This window comes from Theropithecus gelada, chromosome 8 (genome assembly GCF_003255815.1).
Source record: "Theropithecus gelada isolate Dixy chromosome 8, Tgel_1.0, whole genome shotgun sequence".
Lineage (NCBI taxonomy): Eukaryota > Metazoa > Chordata > Mammalia > Primates > Cercopithecidae > Theropithecus > Theropithecus gelada.
The window spans coordinates 57,990,405-58,009,328 of record NC_037676.1 but is presented as its reverse complement, the minus strand read 5'-3'; the positions used below and the strand labels follow the sequence as shown (position 1 = coordinate 58,009,328).

Below are 18,924 nucleotides of genomic sequence, written 5' to 3'. Positions count from 1 at the left end.
AGCTTAACAGGTCAGGTCCTGAGAAAGCGGCAGAAAGGCCTTTCCTCATGGGTGAGAGGTAAATCAGATGTCCAAGGTTATTACTAGTATGTTCCAAGGCTACTGTTAATTTGAGGCAGAAAGATCAGCAACAAGAGAATACCAGCTCTTAAATTTTTATGAAAACTGTTTCTTACTTAAAACTTTCAAGTATCTCCAAGAGCATTCATCACCGGGAATGATGTATTTCTAATGCCTGGCATTTGAAGAATTTCCATTATGCTTGCTAAGTATTCTCTATAAAGCCATCTTTGAGTTTGATTAGTGTAACTTAATCCACAGAGCATAATGACTCTGGATGAACTGATGGCCTCAAAAATAGAGAGAAGATTTGTTGTAATTGCTGGACCTGGCACATGTAAGGACTAAATAAATCTTAACTACTGACTTGAATTATAAAGCAGGAGACCCAACCTGGATTGCAGTAATCCCACCAAGATACTGCTCTCCTTAGAGCCCTAAGCAGCCACCTGAATTCTTATCCTCATACCTCTGAATACAGCAATCATCACCATGATGCCTAAGTCATCTTTCTATTGCAGTACCCGACACTTGGGTGTCTGAAATAAATGCTGAATAAAAGATTCTCGGAAATCTCTGAAGTACAAGTAGCAATTCCTCTTTTGCAAAGGGACTGTGAATCAGCTTCATTTTCCTTTTTTTAAATTTTTTTTTTTGAGACAGTCTCACCCTGTTGCCCAGGTTGGAGTGCAATGGTGTGATCTCAGCTCACTGCAACCTCCACCTCCTAGGTTCAAGCAATTCTCCTGCCTCAGCCTCCCAAGTAACTGGGATTATAGGCGTGCACCACCACGCCCAGCTAATTTTTGTATTTTTAGTAGAAACAGGGTTTCACCATGTTGGCCAGGCTGGTCTTAAACTCTTGACCTCAGATGATCTGCCTGCCTTGGCCTCCCAAAGTGCGGGGATTATAAGCGTGAGCCACTGCACGCGGCTGGATTAATTTTCAAGTAGTAAAATGGAAAGGAAGTCCTTTCTGAAAGTGTTAAAAGAGGATCACAGAAGTAATATGTGACTTGCCCAAGGCCACACAGCTGAGTTTTATAAAAGCAGATAGATATGCTGTCTTTAAGGTCACTACTCTTTTAAATTCTGACTCAGGAACCTGTTGGGGGGAAAACATATCAAACGATTTTTTTGTATCATATATCAAAGACTAGAGATCACCATCAGACACTGTCACATGAGTATAATCAGAGGGAAATACAGGCTCTTCAGTTTCCAGAATAGTCCTCTATCTCCACGAATCTATATTAATGTTAAAGTATCTGAACAGAACACCAGTTGTTCTAGTGACTTTAGACTACTTAAATACCTTAATGAGGGAGATTCAATGAAAATGTGTTTTATGCCAACTGGTAGCATAGTAGAAAGGCTCTCATGTCATACAGATGTGGGGTAGAATTCCAAGGCTGTCATTTACTGGCTATGTGATTTTTTTTCGGCCACCACTGAGACTCTGAGACAGGGTCTCATTCTGTCACCTGGACTAGAGTGTAGTGGTACAATCACGGCTCACTGCAGCCTCTACCTCCTGGACTCAGTCTCCAGAATAGCTGGGACTACAGGAGTGCCCCACCATGCCTGGCTAATTTTTTGTATTTTTAGTAGAGATGGGGTTTCGCCATGTTGCCCAGACTGGTCTTGAACTTCTGGGCTCGAGCGATTTGCCTCTCAACCTCCTGAAGTACTTGGATTACTGGTGTCAGCCACCACAACCAGCCAAGACTCAATTTTCTACTTGAATAAAGTGAGGATAACAAGATACCTCATGGGGCTGCTAGAAGGCTTAAAAATTTTTAAAATTATTCTGACATTTGTTAAAATGGAAAAGAAAGGCTTTATTTAGTATAACTGTGATAGTAATCAACATAATGGTAGCCGTACGCATGTAATCCCAGCACTTTGGGAGGCCAAGGTGGGCGGATCACTTGATGTCAGGAGTTCGGGACCAGCCTCCAAGGTAAAACTTCATCCCTACTGAAAATACAGAAATTAGCCGGGTGTGGTGGTGCACTCCTGTAATTCCAGTTACTTGGGAGGCTGAGGCACGAGAATTGCTTGAACCTGTGAGGCAGAGGTTGCAGTGAGCCGAGATCATGCCATTGCACTTCAGCCTGGGCGACAGAGTGAGACTCTGTCTCAAAAGAGAGAAGAAAAAAAAAAAAAAAAAGATAATGGCAATGGAGAAAGAAATTTTGCTTAACTTCAAGTACAGCAAAGACAGGTGAAGATAGCCAATGGGCAGAATTCAGGGGGCGTGGTCAGTGGATGGAAAATTACAGAGGGGAGACATCCAGGGTGGGGGGATTGTTGCTATACCAACAGGATTCTTGCTGAGGGCAGGCCAGAGTGATCAGATACTAAGGGTGGGAAGATTCTTGCCACATGGACTTAGCAGGATTCTAGCTAAAAAAAAAAACCCCAAAAAAACCCAAAACTAAGGGACTAGGCTGGGTGCAGTGGCTCACACCTGTAATCCCAAAACTTTGGGAGGCTGAGGCGGGAAAACTGTTTGTACCCAGGAGTTTCAGACCAGCATGGGCAACAAGGTGAGATCCCTGTCGCTACAAAAAATAAAAAAATCAGGCAGGTATGGTGGTGCACAGCTGTGGTCCCAGCTATTCAGGAGGCTAAGGTAGGTGGACTGCTTGAGTCAGGGAAGTTGAGGCTGCAGTGAGCCATCATTGTACCACTGCACTCCAGCCTGGGTGACAAAGTGAGACCCAGTCTCAAAATAAACCTCCAAAGACCAAAAAAAACAAAACAAACAAACAAAAAATACCCAAGAACCACTCCACCTCCACCAAAAAAAAACAACAAACAAAAAACTAAGGGACTTGGAAGGACTCTTGTTAAAACTGGACCAGACACGTTGAAGACAAGTCCCAAATGACAAGGCCTAATCAAAAGGAGAGCTCACTCAGAGGAGCCTGTGTAAAGTTTGGTTAAGGAGCGCCTCTGTCAGTACAAAATATAAAACAATTAGTGGTGGCACTTAATAAGTCATCTAAGGGAGGAGACCACCCCTCATATTGTCTTATGTCCAATTTCTGCCTCCAAAGAAAGAAGTAAAAACTAAAAGGCAGAAACGAAATCCACAAGCAGATAACCCAGTGCCACACCCTGGGCCTAGTAGTTGAAGACCTAATCGGTTATTTGCATAAAAAAGGCACTACACAGGCTCCGTGGCTCGTGTTTGTAATCCCAGCACTTTGGGAGGCCGAGGCGGGTGGATCACAAGATCAGGAGATCCAGACCATCCTGACTAACATGGTGAAACCCCGTCTCTACTAAATATACAAAAAATTAGCTGGGTGTAGTGGCAGGCACCTGTATTCCCAGCTACTTGGGAGGCTGAGGCAGGAGAATGGCATGAACCCAGGGGGCAGAGCTTGCAGTGAGCAGACATCACGCTACTGCACTCAAGCCTGGGCGACAGAGCGAGACTGTCTCAAAAAAAAAAAAAGGCAATGAAAAGGACACTGTGAAGATTCCTGTCCAGTTCGGTTCCTTTCTAATTACCGGTGTATGCAGCCCCCAGTCACGTACCCTCTGCTTGCTCAATCAATCACAACCCTCTCACGCGGAACCCCTTAGAGTTGGAAGCCCTTAAAAAGGACAGGAATTACTCACTCGGGGAGCTCGGCTCTTGAGACAGGAGTCTTACTGATGCTCCCGGCCAAATAAACCCCTTCCTTCTTTAACTCGGTGTCTGAGGGGTTTTGTCTGCAGCTCTTCCTGCTGCAATCAATTGATCCAAGGGATTTAGTCAATTCTAGTGGATATATAGTCCTCATTTTGCTTGATATTTTGGCAGCTTTCCAATGTTGATTATATCTTCACTGAAACACTTGGTGACAGTGTACTTCGGCTTGTCTGTTTCCTAGTTAATCCATCTCTTCTTGTCTTTAAAAAGTGTTGGAATTCCTCAAAGATGGATCCCACTCCCCCACACTTCATTAATGGGTTTAATTACTATCTAAGGCTAAATGGCTCAAGTTTTTAGAACTAGTCCAGACCTCTCCAGTGCTCCAAATCAATATATCTAACTACTTATACTCTTGGTTATCTCACAGGTACTCCCAAATCAAAATATATAAAATCAAACTCATGATCTCATCTTCGTTGACCCAAAATAAAACCCATGATTCTCCAGTTATCCCTACCTCAGTGAAAGGCAGCAATACAATTCAATCCCCACTCCCAACAAGTTTTCTCTTATCTTTCCACGTTTCTCCATTTCTACTGCCATCTATCCTAATTCAAGTCACTATAATCTCTTGCCTAAACAATGGTCTTAAGTGGTTCTCTTCCTCCAAACAATCCTCCACACTGTGGCCTGAGTAGTATTTTAAATATGCAAATCTGATCGCGTCATTCCCCAGCTTAAGGTTTTCCTATAGTCTACAAAGTCCTGCAGGTTTTGACTCTGCCCACCGTGCACACCCTATCTTCTTTCTTTCCCAGTCTTTTTTTCTTTTTTCTTTTTTTTTTTTTTTTTTGGTGGGGGGACAGGCTCTGTCATCCAGGCACGACAATGGCTAACTGCAGCCTGGATCTCCTGGGCTCAAGAGGGCCTCCAGCCTAAGCCTCCCGATTAGCTGGGACTACAAGCATGTGCCACCACAGCTGGCTATTTTTTTTTAAAAAAAACTTCAGTACAGATGAGGTGTGGTTATGTTGCCCAGGCTAGTCTCCAACTTCTGGGCTCAAGCGATCCTCGCTCCTCGGCCTCCTAAAGTGCTGGGATTTATAGGCATGCACAACCGTGCCCGCCGTCCCTCCCAGCCATTTTGTTCAGTTTGGCAGGCTTTCTTTTGCTCCCTCAAGGCCTTTACTAAATTCAGCCTGCAGAGAACGCTGCCTCCCACTGAAACTTACGCCAATTTATTCCCGTTAGACCTCTCTGCAAAAGCTACTTCCTCAAAGAAACTTCTGTGACCCTTGGAAAAACTTACTTGTTTTCACAGCACCCTGCACTTCTCTCTCATGGCACTTATAACTATAACCAACCAAGTAATAATGTAACCAATTGTCTTAATATTGATCTTCTTTGCTAGGAAGTAAACTCAAGACAAGTAGGGACAGAATGTCTTGTACCTCCGTGCCTACCAGCATACTTGATATACAAGAGCACAAAAAACATTTTCAGAATGATTGTATGATTACATGCATGCCTGACTAAAAAGGCTACAATACTTTTTACATTAAATTTAACACGCTTAACTTCTTTTTGCGTTTTCAAATTACTCCACAAAATTACACGAGAAAAATGAATTCCTTCAAACTTAAAACCTACTATATTAAACTATATTAAAAGTCTATCACATAAAATTCAACTCCACAAGATTTAACTCTAACAAAATAAGCATGTGAGATTAATATACCCGTTATAGAGATTCAAGTGGCTTAACTCACGCATTTAATATAAAGAAAACAATTCCTAGAATTCTCTTGACGGTATTTTTCCTGCATACTAGCTCTTTTCCATGTAGGGCAATTTTTACCTGATACAAAGATTTCCCCAAAATAAAGATATCACAAAAACTGATGTAAATATAGTTGTCTTTTATCTCAACTAGTTTGAAGTTTTAATTATGTGCATTTGGGCTTAAGTAGATTTTCAGGTTTAAAAAGACGTTAACCAAAGCAAGTCACTCAACCTTAAACTTTCACTTTATGACATCATATCCACTAGAGATTTCATTTTACATGTAGCTTTCCCCCAATTTTTAAATGTCCCCTCGATTTACAAATGTGAGATGGCATATAGCACCTACGACATTTTTTCATAGCAGCCTAACAAGTAGATGTAGTCCTTCACTTAAAAATAACGGCAGTGGGCGACCACTCCGTCATGTCTGAGGGTTTTGTTTTTCTTAAACATCACCGTGCCCAAGGGTCAGATGCTCTGGCTGGTTTCAGAGATAAATTACAACTACGTTTGCAATACCTACATTTCTGGGTAATGACTGTGCTAGAAAATGAAGAGATTCTCGTTTCTACTTACTCTACAAATGCCCTGGAGCAAAGGCACAGGATCTTAGAATCCTCCCGCTCCTCAATGAAGAGAAACATTTCCGCCACGCGGCTCCACTTCTCGCAGCACATTTTACCACTTCTGAGGCAGCTCTGCCGTTCGCACCCCGGGTCGCGCCTGCCGGGCCTCGGCTCGGTTACTGGAGATCTAAACCAGGCCTCGCCGGCAAGTCGTGGATGAGAAGTTAGGAACCGGCCCGGGGCCGCTCGCGCCGGGAGCTAGCCCGGACGCCGCCGCCGGAAGTGGCTTCGAGCCGCCCGGGAAGGGGCGGGACCACGAGCGGTGTCACCCCCATCGCAGCCCGGCCTGCAGCCTCCGCTTGACTCTTTCACACGGGTAGCTTAGGAGGAATCCGCCGCGCAAATCTGTCCGCCCCCTTGGCCACTGAGCCCCCGAAGAGCTTCTGTCGCCGCTCTAGGGTAAAGGAGAGCTGCTCCTGCCCCCTCCTTTCTGAGGTGCGTCGGCCCCCGCGCTTCTCCCGCCCGGGCGTCGGGTCTGGCGGGGCTGGGAGCGGCTGAGGCCGCGCGCGTCCAGTCTCCCAGAAGCCGCCTCGGAATCCCCAGTCTCTGCGCGGGCAGGCTCGGCTTCCCGCTGGGCTCCGTCGCCAGAGTGGCCGGCTGTGGAGATCCTTCCTCCTCTGGGTCAAATGAGCCTGCTCTTCCCGCCCCTCTTCTCCCCTCGCTCTCTAAAACCTTCGGTTCGGCGAGTTTCATCCTAACGCTTCTGGTGGGGCGAGGCGTCTCTAGCCTCACTAGAGGCCTCTAGGCTTGCCCATTGGCTTCGCTGGTTCCGGGACCCAGGTCGAGCGTCCAGTGTAAAAGCCGAGGGGAAGTGTGTGGTGATCCCGAGAGTGTAGTGGGAAGGCCGCGTGGGTAGAGCGTTCGTATCCAGACCGATCAGGCTTGGAATCCTGGTCCTAACCTGTGACCTGGGCAGGCGACTTCACCTTTCTGAGCCTAACTTTGATCACCTGTGAAATGGGGATGATTAATAGTAACTGCTACATGAGGCTGCAGGGAGAACTAAACGAAACGGTGTATGTTACACCTTTCTTTTGTGCTCTTAATCGTTGGCGTCGGTTTGGACCTTGTAGGCGCCAAGTGCTGTCTTGGTCCCTGGGGTTTGCAGCCTGTAAAACAGGTCTCTGCCTTCAAGTTACTAATTATCTAATAAGAAAAAAACGTTCATGTGCGCATAAATAGGATGGAGCAAATGGAAACAGCAGCATTGCTGGATCTGTAAAAAGCAGTATTTGGTGTGTGGTATTCATGGAGGCTGCACTGGCAGCTTCTTCAGAGACAAGCTCAGACTTGAGAAGTTGGAGCGCTTAGGACGTGGTTGGTGCTACGAAATGCCAAAATAGTATTCGTACTTCTTTAGAACTATATAAAAACTGAGCTAATATTCAGGCATTTTGAATGGTCACTAGCATTTTGGCCACATTTACTAGTTAGTGGAAGTATGCATTTTCAAATGTTTATGCCCACCTCCTCACTACTGCCCTGCTTTGAGGTCAGAGATGGACTGATTTTGGTGGTTCAAGAAGATAAGAGTGCTGCACAGTTACAGATACACCGGTATAGATGTGCAGCATTATTGGGATGAGTAGCTGGGTTACGATAATAAGGGTAGAACAGTAATTATGAAACAGAGTGTAAGATTTTAGCTAGAAGTTGGGCATTCTAGGATTAAAAAAGAAAAGTCTTGAAGGGTCATTTGTATCAACCTCGAGTTTAAAGCTTGAAATAAAAAAAGTATTAAAGCTAAACGGATTAGCTTTACCAGCTATCTTGACAAATATTAAACTGCAGCTTTATTCATGGTTTGAAGTAGAAGTCTTATTCAGTAAAACAGTGCTTGCCTCTGTTAAACCATTATTAAATATGCAGAAAGGAAACAGGAAAACTTGTGTTTCAGTGACTATATCTTTTAATTGGCATTTTCAGAATGTTTTCAATGTGGCTTATGTACTGAAAGTAAAATGGAAAAGTACTGGTAATGGGTGTTCAAAATATATATTCCTTCCTTCCGTCCGTCCGTCCGTCCTTCCTTCCGTCCTTCCTTCCGTCCTTCCTTCCATTCTTCCTTCCTTTTTTTTTGAGACGGGATCTTGCTCTGTCACCCAGGCTGGAGTGTAGGGGTGCAATCTCGGCTCACAGCAACCTCCACCTCCCAGGCTCAAGCAATCCTCCCACCTCAGCCTCCTGAGTAGCTGGGGCTACAGGCATGCCACCATGCCCGCCAAACTGTGTGTGTGTGTGTGTGTGTGTGTTTTTGTGTTTTGTAGAGACAAGGTTTTGCCATATTGCCCAGACTGGTCTTGAACTCTTGGGCTCAAGTGATTTGCCTGCCTCAGCCTCCCAAAGTGTTAGGATTATAGGCATGAGTTACTGAACCCAGCCTAAAATAGATACACTTTCTTAAGGTTTTTGAAAGCCAAAAAATTCTCTGTTCTGATGTATTAATTTTTGAAATACTCTGATTTTAACCATCTATAAGGTTCATATCCTCACCATCAGTGTCAATATGGTGATATTTGAGCTTGTCAACTTTTTTTTTTTGGAAATGGAGATTCCCTCTTTTTGCCCAGGCTGGAGTGCTATGGTGCGATCTTGGCTCACTGCAACTTCCGCCTCCCGGGTTCAAGTGATTCTCCTGCCTCAGCCTCCCAAGTAGCTAGGATTACAGGCATGTGCCACCACACCTGGATAATTTTGTGTTTTTAGTAGAGACAGGGTTTCTCCACATTGGTCAAGCTGGTCTCGAACTCCTGACCTTAGGGGATCCTCCCGCTATGCCTCCCAAAGTGCTGGGATTACAGGCATGAGCCACCGCGCCCGGCCTTGTCTACTTGTTTTTACAAAAGTTACATGATTTCTAGATAGGGAAATTAAGATACTTCATATATAATGCATTAGACTATGTTTATTTTAGATTTTTAGGGACAGGGGGCAGTAGAAAATAGCCTGGAATTTTGGTAACTAAAATATTGTATTTCCCCCAAAACATCTTCTAATACATAGAGTTTTGGGTTTTTTTTTCTACCCTCTGAGACAGGGTCTTGCTCTATTGTCCAGGCTGGAGTATAGTGGTGTGATCATTATAGCTCACTGCAGCCTTGACTCTGTGGGCTCAAGCAATCCTTCTGCCTTGGCCTTCTGTGTAACTGCAACTTACAGGAACGTGCCACCATGCCTGATGAACTTTTAATTTTTTTGGTAGAGACAGGGTTTCACTATGTTGCCCCCAGGCTGGTCTCAAACTCCTGAACTCAAGCAGTCCTTCCACCTTGGCCTTGAAAAGTGTTGGAATCACATGAGCCACCCTGGCCCATGTCATTTTTCTTGGATTGAAATAAAGTGATAAGGAATCAGTTGCACCTCAAGGTAAACTGACCGGGAAGGGAAAGGGCCAGGCAGAAGTATAGGGAAGACAGAAATTGCAATCTTAATATTTTCAGTCTTTCTGTCAAGAGAGAAAAAGAGAGATATATCAAAGAAAGTGTATTGGAAGCCAGACCAGGAGGTAAGAGGACTAAATCTTAATTTTAGTTCTTGGCTTTTACTGAATTAGTTTAGTAATTTTAAGCAAGCAAACTTGGCTTTCTGTATTTACTTTTTTTGTTATCTGCACAATTAAGGGATTGCATTCATTGAGATTTAAAGACACTTTATCATATTATCAAAAGTAAGTGCTACATTTTACCTACTGAAAAGCCTTTTATTCAAATTCCTGTGATAGTTCCCTAGTAGCAGGTTTTAGGATACCATTTTGATCCAGATTTTTATTAAAGATTTAGATGAGGCCAAGTGGCATGGCTCACGCCTGTAATCCGAGCACTTTGGAAGGTGGAGGCGAGCAGATTACTTGAGGCCAGGAGTTCCAAACAAGCCTGGCCAACATGGCGAAACCCCATGTCTACTAAAAATACAAAAATTAGCTGGATATAGTGATGCTTGCCTGTAGTTCCAGGTACTCGGGAGGCTGAGGTATGAGAATTGCTTGAGCCTGGGAGGTGGAGGTTGCAGTGAGCCGAAATGGAGCCACTGCAGTCCAGCCTGGGTGACAGAGCGAGACTCTGTCTCAAAAAAAAAAAAAAAAAAAAGTTTTAGATGAACACAGTTCAGTTGTATATTTAGCCAGCATTTGTTAGGTGCCTACTATGTGCCAGAAAGTATTCTAAGTGTTTTTCGTATGTTTTCTCAGATAACTATCTATTTTATTTACTGATATATTTAGAATAGTGTCTGGCACAAACTTCTCTGGGCCATCCACTTGTACATTGTATCCTGTCCCCTTTGGCCTAGTCAAGGACAGAGCTCTAACAATTATGTCCTCTCCTACATCATCCATTTCTCTCTCCCATTGATGAATTATCATTGACATTGAACATGGCTATGTTTTCTCCTACCTTTTTTTTTTTTTTTTTTTGAGATAGGAGACTCGCTCTGTCCCCGAGGCTGGAGTGCACTGTCAGAATCTCGGCTTACATAACCTCTGCCTCCTGGGTTCAAGCAATTCTTGTGCCTCAGCCTCCCAAGTAGCTGAGACTACAGGTACGTACCATCATGCCTGGCTAATTTTTGTATTTTTAGTAGAGACAGGGCTTTACCATGTTGGCCAGGCTGGTCTTGAACTCCTGACCCGAAGTGATCCACCCACCTTGGCCTCCCAAAGTGCTGGGATTACAGGCATGAATCACTGTGCCTGGCCTTTTTTTTTTTTTTAAAAGACAGAGTCACTTGCTGTTTCACTGAGGCTGGAGTGCAGTAGCTTGATCATGACTCACTGCAGCTTCTACCTCCCAGGCTCAAGTGATACTCCCCCTTCAGCATCCCAAGTAGCTGGGACCACTGGTACGTGCCACTATGCCCGGCTAATTTTTAATTTTTTTTTCTTTTTGAGTGGAGTCTCACTCTATTGTCCAGGCTGGAGTGCAGTGTCATGATCTCAGCTCACTGCACTCTCCGCCTCCTGGGTTCAAGCCATTCTCGTGCGTCAGCCTCCTGAGTAGCTGAGATTACAGGAATGCACCACCACACCTGGCTAATTTTTACATTTTTAGTAGAGATGGGGTTTCACTGTGTTACCAAGGCTGGTCTTGAACTCCTGACCTCAAGTGATTTGCCCCCCCTTTTGGCCTCCCAAAGTGTTGGGATTACAGGTGTGAGGCACCGCACCTGGCCTAAATTTTTTTTTAGAGATGAGTTTTTACTGTATTGCCTGGCTGGTCTTGAACTTATGGTTTCAAGTGAGCCTCCTGCCTCAGTCTCCCAAAGTGCTGAGATTATAGGTGTGAGTTACCATGCCTGGCCTCTATCTTAAAAGCAGCAGCTGCAGCAGCAGCAGCAGCAACAGCAAGGAACAACTCACCTGTGTTCCCTTCTAGATACCCACCTGTTTCCTCTGTGAGTTTTTATATTTGCTGTTTCCAATTCCTTTTCTCCCATTCATTCTTGAACTTCAAGGGTAAAGGGGAGCGGCTTCTGTCCTCTCCTGTCCAAAGTGTTTTGTTCCCCATGGTACCAAAACAGCTCTTATCAGGGTTTGCCAGTTTCCTCTGTGTTGTAAAATCCAGTGATCAATTATCATTTGTTTCTTTTTTTTTTTTTTTTAAAGCTATCTCCTACAGGAAGGAAGTGATCTCTTACCTTACTAGGCCTGTCAGCAGCATTTAAAACAGCAGAATATACCTTCCTTCTTGAAGCTCTTACTTCCAGGATACTACTGCTACAAGGAGGAAGCTGGCTTGTCATTGTCTTCCCAATTTCTAAATTGTTGGGTGCCTCAAGACTCAGTCCTGGAAATTCTTTTTTTTGAGACTGAGTTTTACTGTTGTTGCCCAGGCTGGAGTGCAGTGGCATGATCTCGGCTCACTGCAACCTCCGCCTCCCAGGTTCAAGTGATTCTCCTGCCTTAGCCTACCGAGTAGTTGGGACTACAGGTGTGTACCACCACGCCTGGCTAATTTTGTATTTTTGGTGGAGACGGAGTTTCTCCATGTTGGTCAGGCTGGTCTTGAACTCCCGACCTCAGGTGATCCTCCCGCCTCGGCCTCCCAAAGTGCTGGGATTACAGGTGTGAGCCACTGTACCTGGCCAGAAATTCTTTTTTACTCTGTATTTGTTCCCTGGAGGGATTTTCTGTAGTTCCATGGTTTGAAATATTGTCTATATGCTACCAATTCCTAGATTTATATCAGGGCCATCCACTTATACCCTATATCCTATTCCTGATCTTCTGCTAAACTACTGATGTCCAGCTGCCTACTTAATGTCTTCATTTGGATGTCCAGTAGACATCTTAAACTTAACATGTTTAAAGTGGAATTCTTGATCTCCATCCCACTCTCAAACCTGTTCTTCCTGCAACTCCGTTTTTTTAGAAGCAAGCAAATAATGATGATAGCAATAGTTAATGCTTATATGGCCGAAAGCACTCCTCTAAGAGTTTTTTAACAAGTAATCTTCACGATAGCTTTATTAGGTAGATGCTGTTATTTTTATTTTACAGATGAAGAAACTGAGGCAGAAAGATATTTAAGTACTTGCTAGGTGACACGGTAAGTGGCAGAGTCTCCCAGGATACAAACCCAGGTTGCCAAAACACCATATAATTATCTCAGATTCTACATCAGTTTATTAGCAAATCCTGTTGGCTTTACCTTCAAAATATATCCAGAAACTGACCATTTCCTACTGCCTTCCCTCTGCCACATGTATGTAAGCCACTTTCATCGCTTATCGCAATTATTGCAATAACTTCCTACTTGCTCCCTGTGCAGTATATTCTCAACACAGCAGCCACTTGAAACCCAAACCAGGCAACCTCACCCTTCTGCTCAGTGCCCTCTGATGCCTTCTCCATCTCACTTAGATAAAAGCATGCATAGAAAGCTCTACGGTGTTGCCTCTCTGGTCCATTTCCGAGTGCCCTCCCTGTCACTTTCTCAGCCTGGCATCCTTGCTGCTCCTCAGGCCACATCAAGTGCACATATTTTGCACTTGCTGTTCATTTAGCTAGGAATCTCTTCCCCTAAGTATCCACACGGTTTGCCTCCTTACTTCCTCAGGTTTCTGCTCAAAAATATCTTTTAGAGAGGTCTTCCCAGAATGCCCTATATAACATAGCAACCCCTTCCTTTCCCCTATTCCTGTGCCTGACATAGAACTCTATATTCTTCTTACACTGCTGTTTATCTATCTCCCTAGCACCTGTCATCATCTGACCTAGTATGTATTTACTAGTTCTTTGTTTATTGTCTATCTTCCCCCTCTAGGATGTAAGCCACTTAAGGGTGTAGACTGCTTTATTTGCTTCTGAGGAAATGCTTGGTATATATTAGGATACATAGCTGCTAAATAGGTCTTTATAGAATGATTTATCATCTTCATTTTCAGAGAAACAATGAGACACAGAGAGGTGTAACTTGCTTAAGGTTGTAAAGCCAGTATTCCAGTATGTGCAGTCTGGCTCCTGAGCCCATTCATGTCATCCACTGTGTTCCTGAAACAGACTGAAAGGATGGGCTATGTCTTAGCCCATCCCATGAAAGTTAATAAGCAGATTAGATGTATAATCTTTGCTGGACTCAAAAAGGTTTTTTTCAAGTGCAGTTTGTAGAGATGTAGAAAATAGTAGCATATTTTTAGCCGAATGAGTTAGCATGATAGAGTTACCAAAAAAGCTGCTGTGATTCTGTGAATGATAGTGATAGCAAACATGTAACAGTGATTACATGTAAGGTATTGTGCCTAGAACAATCTTTACACAGATTAGCCCATTTAATCACAGTAATCTCATGAGGTAGATAGGATTATTATCCTAGTTTTATAGGTTTTAGCAAACCGAGGTACAGGGGTTACCATACATGGTATTGTCAGTATCAGATAACTGGAGTCAGCAACTCGGAGTGGTCTTGAGTGCCGAAAGGTTAAGAAACCAGGGGCTGATAAGTGGTTGAAAGAATTAAGGATTCTGACTGGAGAAGGAGTTTTGTGGCTCGTGGCAGCTGTTTTTAAACTTACAAGGTTGTTTAGTGGAAGAGGGTCTGTGGTACAGAACTAGGTCCAGTAGGGAAAAGTTACCGGGGAATAAGTATAAGGAAGACCTTTTTAGTAGTTCTGATAGATGGTTGTGGAGACTGAATGGGACACCTTTTGAGTTTCTGTTCTGAAAGGGTTTAAATCAAAATCAAGTTTGAATGGCCATTTGTAGGCAGGGTTCTTACATACAGCAGTGTTAAGGGACTACTAGGTCTCAACAAAAGTTTCCACATAGTCCACTCACTGGATCTCTGCCTGTACTGTGACCCTCTTCCCATTACTGTGTTCTTTAAGTATGTATAATCAATCACAATGTAGATTAGGAGGATAAGAGGTGTAATTCTATTACCAGTTTGTCTGGGGAGGTCTGAAACAAAGTTTTTAAATCACAGAATTTGGCCTGGTGCAGTGACTCACAACTGTAATCCCAGCAATTTGGGAGGGCGAGGTGGGCAGATCACATGAGGCCAGGAGTTGGAAACCAGTCTGGACAACATGGTGAAACCCTGTCTCTCCTAAAACTACAAAAATTAGCCGGGTGTGGTGGTGCATGTCTGTAATCCCAGCTACTTGGGAGGCTAAGGCACAAGAATCATTTGAACCCAGGAGGCAGAGGTTGCAGTGAGCCACTATACTGTAGCCTGGGTGACAGAGTGAGACTCTGTCTCAAAAGAAAGAGAAATCACAGGATTTTACTATCCTGTTAAAAATTGATAATGTGGGCTGGGCGTGGTGGCTCACGCCTGTAATCCCAGCACTTTGGGAGGCTGAGACGGGCAGATCATGAGGTCAGGAGATTGAGAACATCCTGGCTAACACAGTGAAACCCTGTCTCTACTGAAAAAATACAAAAAAGTTAGCTGGGCGTGGTGGCGGGCGCCTGTGGTCCCAGCTACTCGGGAGGCTAAGGCAGGAGAATGACGTGAACCCGGGAGGCAGAGCTTGCAGTGAGCACCACTGCATTCCAGCCTGGGTGACAGAGCGAGACTCCTTCTCAAAAACAAAAAAAAAAATTGCAAATATGACTAGATTATTGTAGGAAATTTTATTAAGCAGTAGTTAGGGTCAGATCATAAAAATGCTGATTGGTTTTCAGGGCTAGGAAAAGCTGCTTTTAACATATATGAGGGGTTATGTATTTCGTTAATTTATTAACAACATTTAAAAGCTCTTTTTAAGTTGAGCTATAATTTACCATAGCATTCACTATTTAAAAGTGTATAGTTCAGTGGTTTTTAGTATATTTACAAGATTTTACAACCATTACTACTAATTCCAGAACATTTTCATTATCCCAAAGATACCTCTGTTTCTTCCATTAACAGTCACTCTTCATTCTCCCCTCCCCAGCCCTGACAACCACTTAATTTTTCTGTCTGTATGGATTAGCCTGCTCTGGGTATTTAATAGAAATGGAATCATACAGTATGTGACTTTTTTGAGGCTGGACAACATCCTATTGTATGTATATGCCACATTTTATTTATCCACTCAGTTGTTTCCACTCTTTGAGTATTATGAATAATGCTGCCGTGAACATTTGTGTACAAATTTTTATGTGAATACATATTTTCAATCGTTTTGTGGATATATACCTAGGAATAGAATTGCAGGGTCATATGGTAACTCTGTGTTTAGCTTTTTGAGGAACTGCCACACTGATTTCCACAGCAGCGACCCCATTTTACATTCCCATGAGTAGTATAGGAAATTCTAAATTCTCTACATCATCATCAAGTACTTGATAATTTCCATTTTTGGTGATTTTCTGTAGCTATCCTAGTGGGAAAAGCTCTCATTTTAAAAAGTATTACATTTCAGCTGGGTGCAGTGGCTCACACCTATAATCTGAGCACTTTGGGAGGCCGAGGCGGGTGGATCACCTGTCAGAAGTTCACGACCAGCCTGGCCAACATAGCAAAACCTCATCTCTATTAAAAGTACAAAAAAAAAAAAAAAAAATTAACCAGCCGTGGTGGCGCACACCTGTAGTCCCAGCTACTCGAGGGTCTGAGGCAGGAGAATCACATGAACCTGGGAGGCAGTGGTTACAGTGAGCCAAGATTGCCACTGCACTCCGGTTTGGGCGACAGAGCGAGAATCTGTCTCAAAAATAAAATTAAAAATAATTAAATAAAAGTTTTAGATTTTGCTATGTTGCATTCTAAATGATCAAACATGGGTAAATTATAGTGATTTGACTTTTTTATTTTTATTTTTTGAGATGGAGTTTCACTCTTGTTGTCCAGGCTGGAGTACAATGGTGCAATCTCAGCTCACTGCAACCTCCGCCTCCCAGGTTCAAGCGATGCCTCAGCCTCCCGAGTAGCTGGGACTACAGGCGTGCACCACCACTCCTGGCTAATTTTGTATTTTTGGTGGAGATGGAGTTTCACCATGTTGGTCAGGCTGGTCTCAAATCCCCAACCTCAGGTGATCCGGGTGCCTCAGCCTCCCAAAGTGCTGGGATTACAGGCGTGAGCCACTGCACCCGGCCAGTGATTTGGCTTTTTATGTGGGTTGATTAGATTATGATGTAAATAAAGCCCAAGTTGTGGGCTCAATGTTTGCTATGTTCATCTCCCGTTACCATAACAGACCCAGACTTCTCACAAGTAAATGCTATTGGTTACAAAGAAGTTAGATGAAATGTTTCATTCCTGAGAGAACAAGTCAGTGCCTGCCTTCCTAATAAGCCAGTTAGCAAGATAATCTTGGAATAAAAACAATAAGTTTTTCTTATATGTACATCTCCTCCTCTCCTTTCATCCTTTGCTTTCACGTATTCACTTTTTGCCTCAGATACAAAGGACTTGAGATAATTTTCAGTGAGATTATATAGTATGTAATAATCATAAAATAGCTGTAAGAATAGAATCAAAGTATGGAGAAAGGAAATCTTTTGTAGGAAAATATTATCATAGGGCTAATATAATTGTGTAATTGAATATTATGTTTCACCTTCAGCTTATCTGGCAAAGTTACTAAAAAGAATCATAGTCAGTTATACATTTTCATACTTTTTCTCCTAAGAAACAAAGCTTTTGAAAGCTTTGTTTAAAAAAAATTCTTAGGTGGGGCTCTGTATAGTGATACTAAACAGTATAGAGTTGTCCTCACCAAAGCAATGATAGCATGAATGTACTTTTTAATTGTAATATACCAGTGTGGGCCTGTGATCATATTTCCCAAACATTTATGAATGTCTCTTGCTGTTGATTTTATAGAAATTCTAATTTTAGGTATTAATGATTATCTTTTTTTCTTAGTAATTTATTTCTTACATTTGTTTACTGTGCTTTCCAGAATACAGACATTGAAGTTTGGGACAAGATATTTATCTAACTTCTGGTAAGTCAAATAACTGTTTTAGAGAGTGAATTCGTAAAATAATTATACAGCTATATTTTCAGTCATTTAAGATTTAAGATAAAAGCAGTACTGATAAATTTTTATTGCATAATGAACTTTTTTGTAAATCTGTTTCTCTATTTAAAAAAAAAATCCATAAATGTATGTCATCATTTCCTAAAGAATTGGGTTACTTTTACTGAATTAGATAGATATTGATGTTTTCTTTTGTGCAGAGTTATCTCAATATGGCTGGGCATGGTGACTGATGCCTGTAATCTCAGCACTTCGGGAGGCTAAGGTGGGTGGACCACTTGAGGTCAGGAGTTTGGGACCAGCCTGGCCAACATAGTGAAACCCTGTCTCTCCTAAAAATACAAAAATTAGCCAGGCGTGGTGACACATGCCTGTAGTCCCAGCTACTCGGGATGCTGAGGCAGGAGGATTGCCTGAACCCGGGAGGCGGAGGTTGCAGTGACCGAGATCGTGCCACTGTTCTCCATCCTGGGCAACAGGGTGAGACTCCATCTCAAAGAAGGAAAAAAAAAAAAAGTGATCTCAATATGACCTGGTTTAAGATCTAAGTTTTCAACATGATCCAGTTAAGATAGGAGTCAAATTATTAAAATCAATCTGAAATTGTTATCCTCATCAGCTTTATTTTCTTCTCTTAATTATAGCTTTATTTTCTTCTTTCAATTATAGTGAATTATTTCAAAAGCTAAACATGACACACTTCATGAACAGCTAGATGAAACCTTATAATTTTCACATTTAAATCTGCAACAAAGTTAACCATTAACCATCTACTCATTTTTGGTATTAAGAAATGACTCTATATACTATTTAAGTAGAGTAAAACATTTAACTTTATAGCTGTGGAGAAAATAACGCTGGATTATTTTTCTCTTCTAGTGTCAAAATTAACGACCTGCTATGGCAATGAAGAAAGAAACTGAATTTGTCATTTTCACCTAAAGAAAAATGATAGACAAAAATCAAACCTGTGGTCTAGGACAGGATTCTGTGCCCTATATGCTTTGTCTGATTCACATACTCGAAGAATGGTTTGGTGTGGAGCAGTTGGAGGACTATTTGAATTTTGCAAACTATCTCTTGTGGGTTTTTACACCACTAATACTTTTAATACTTCCTTACTTTACTATCTTTCTTCTCTACCTTACCATTATTTTCTTACACATTTATAAGAGAAAGAATGTATTAAAAGAAGCCTACTCTCATAATTTATGGGATGGTGCAAGGAAAACGGTGGCAACTCTGTGGGATGGACATGCAGCCGTTTGGCATGGTAAGCAAGGATACTTTCACCTCTGTGTTGCCATTCATATGTGTTGCATTGGAACTGTGTTACCTTCCATTTTATTGATTGAGAAGATCCTGAAAAATACAATAGAAGTGATATTT

The 18,924-nt window shown here is 42.5% G+C and overlaps 2 protein-coding genes across 8 annotated transcripts in view; one reads left to right on the top strand and one right to left on the bottom strand.

Moving 5' to 3' along the window:
* Positions 1 to 6,674, bottom strand: part of TGS1 (trimethylguanosine synthase 1) — a 50,326-nt gene extending 43,652 nt beyond the window's left edge. Inside the window, exon 1 of one of the 2 annotated variants that reach the window (XM_025394459.1) lies at positions 6,074 to 6,674. In XM_025394459.1, coding sequence (XP_025250244.1) covers positions 6,074 to 6,174 — 101 coding nt within the window. In that variant the 5' untranslated portion in view covers positions 6,175 to 6,674. The remainder of the gene's footprint in view (positions 1 to 6,073) is intronic. The other variant, XM_025394460.1, reaches the window with a different exon arrangement.
* The window catches only part of TMEM68 (transmembrane protein 68), a 38,798-nt gene continuing 26,258 nt past the window's right edge, over positions 6,385 to 18,924 (top strand). The window contains exons 1-3 of one of the 6 annotated variants that reach the window (XM_025394463.1): positions 6,388 to 6,522; positions 17,455 to 17,499; positions 18,415 to 18,808. In XM_025394463.1, coding sequence (XP_025250248.1) covers positions 18,484 to 18,808 — 325 coding nt within the window. In that variant the 5' untranslated portion in view covers positions 6,388 to 6,522; positions 17,455 to 17,499; positions 18,415 to 18,483. Of the gene's footprint in view, positions 6,559 to 17,454; positions 17,500 to 18,414; positions 18,809 to 18,924 lie in introns of all 6 variants that reach the window. The other 5 variants (XM_025394461.1, XR_003120832.1, XM_025394462.1 and 2 more) reach the window with 5 other exon arrangements.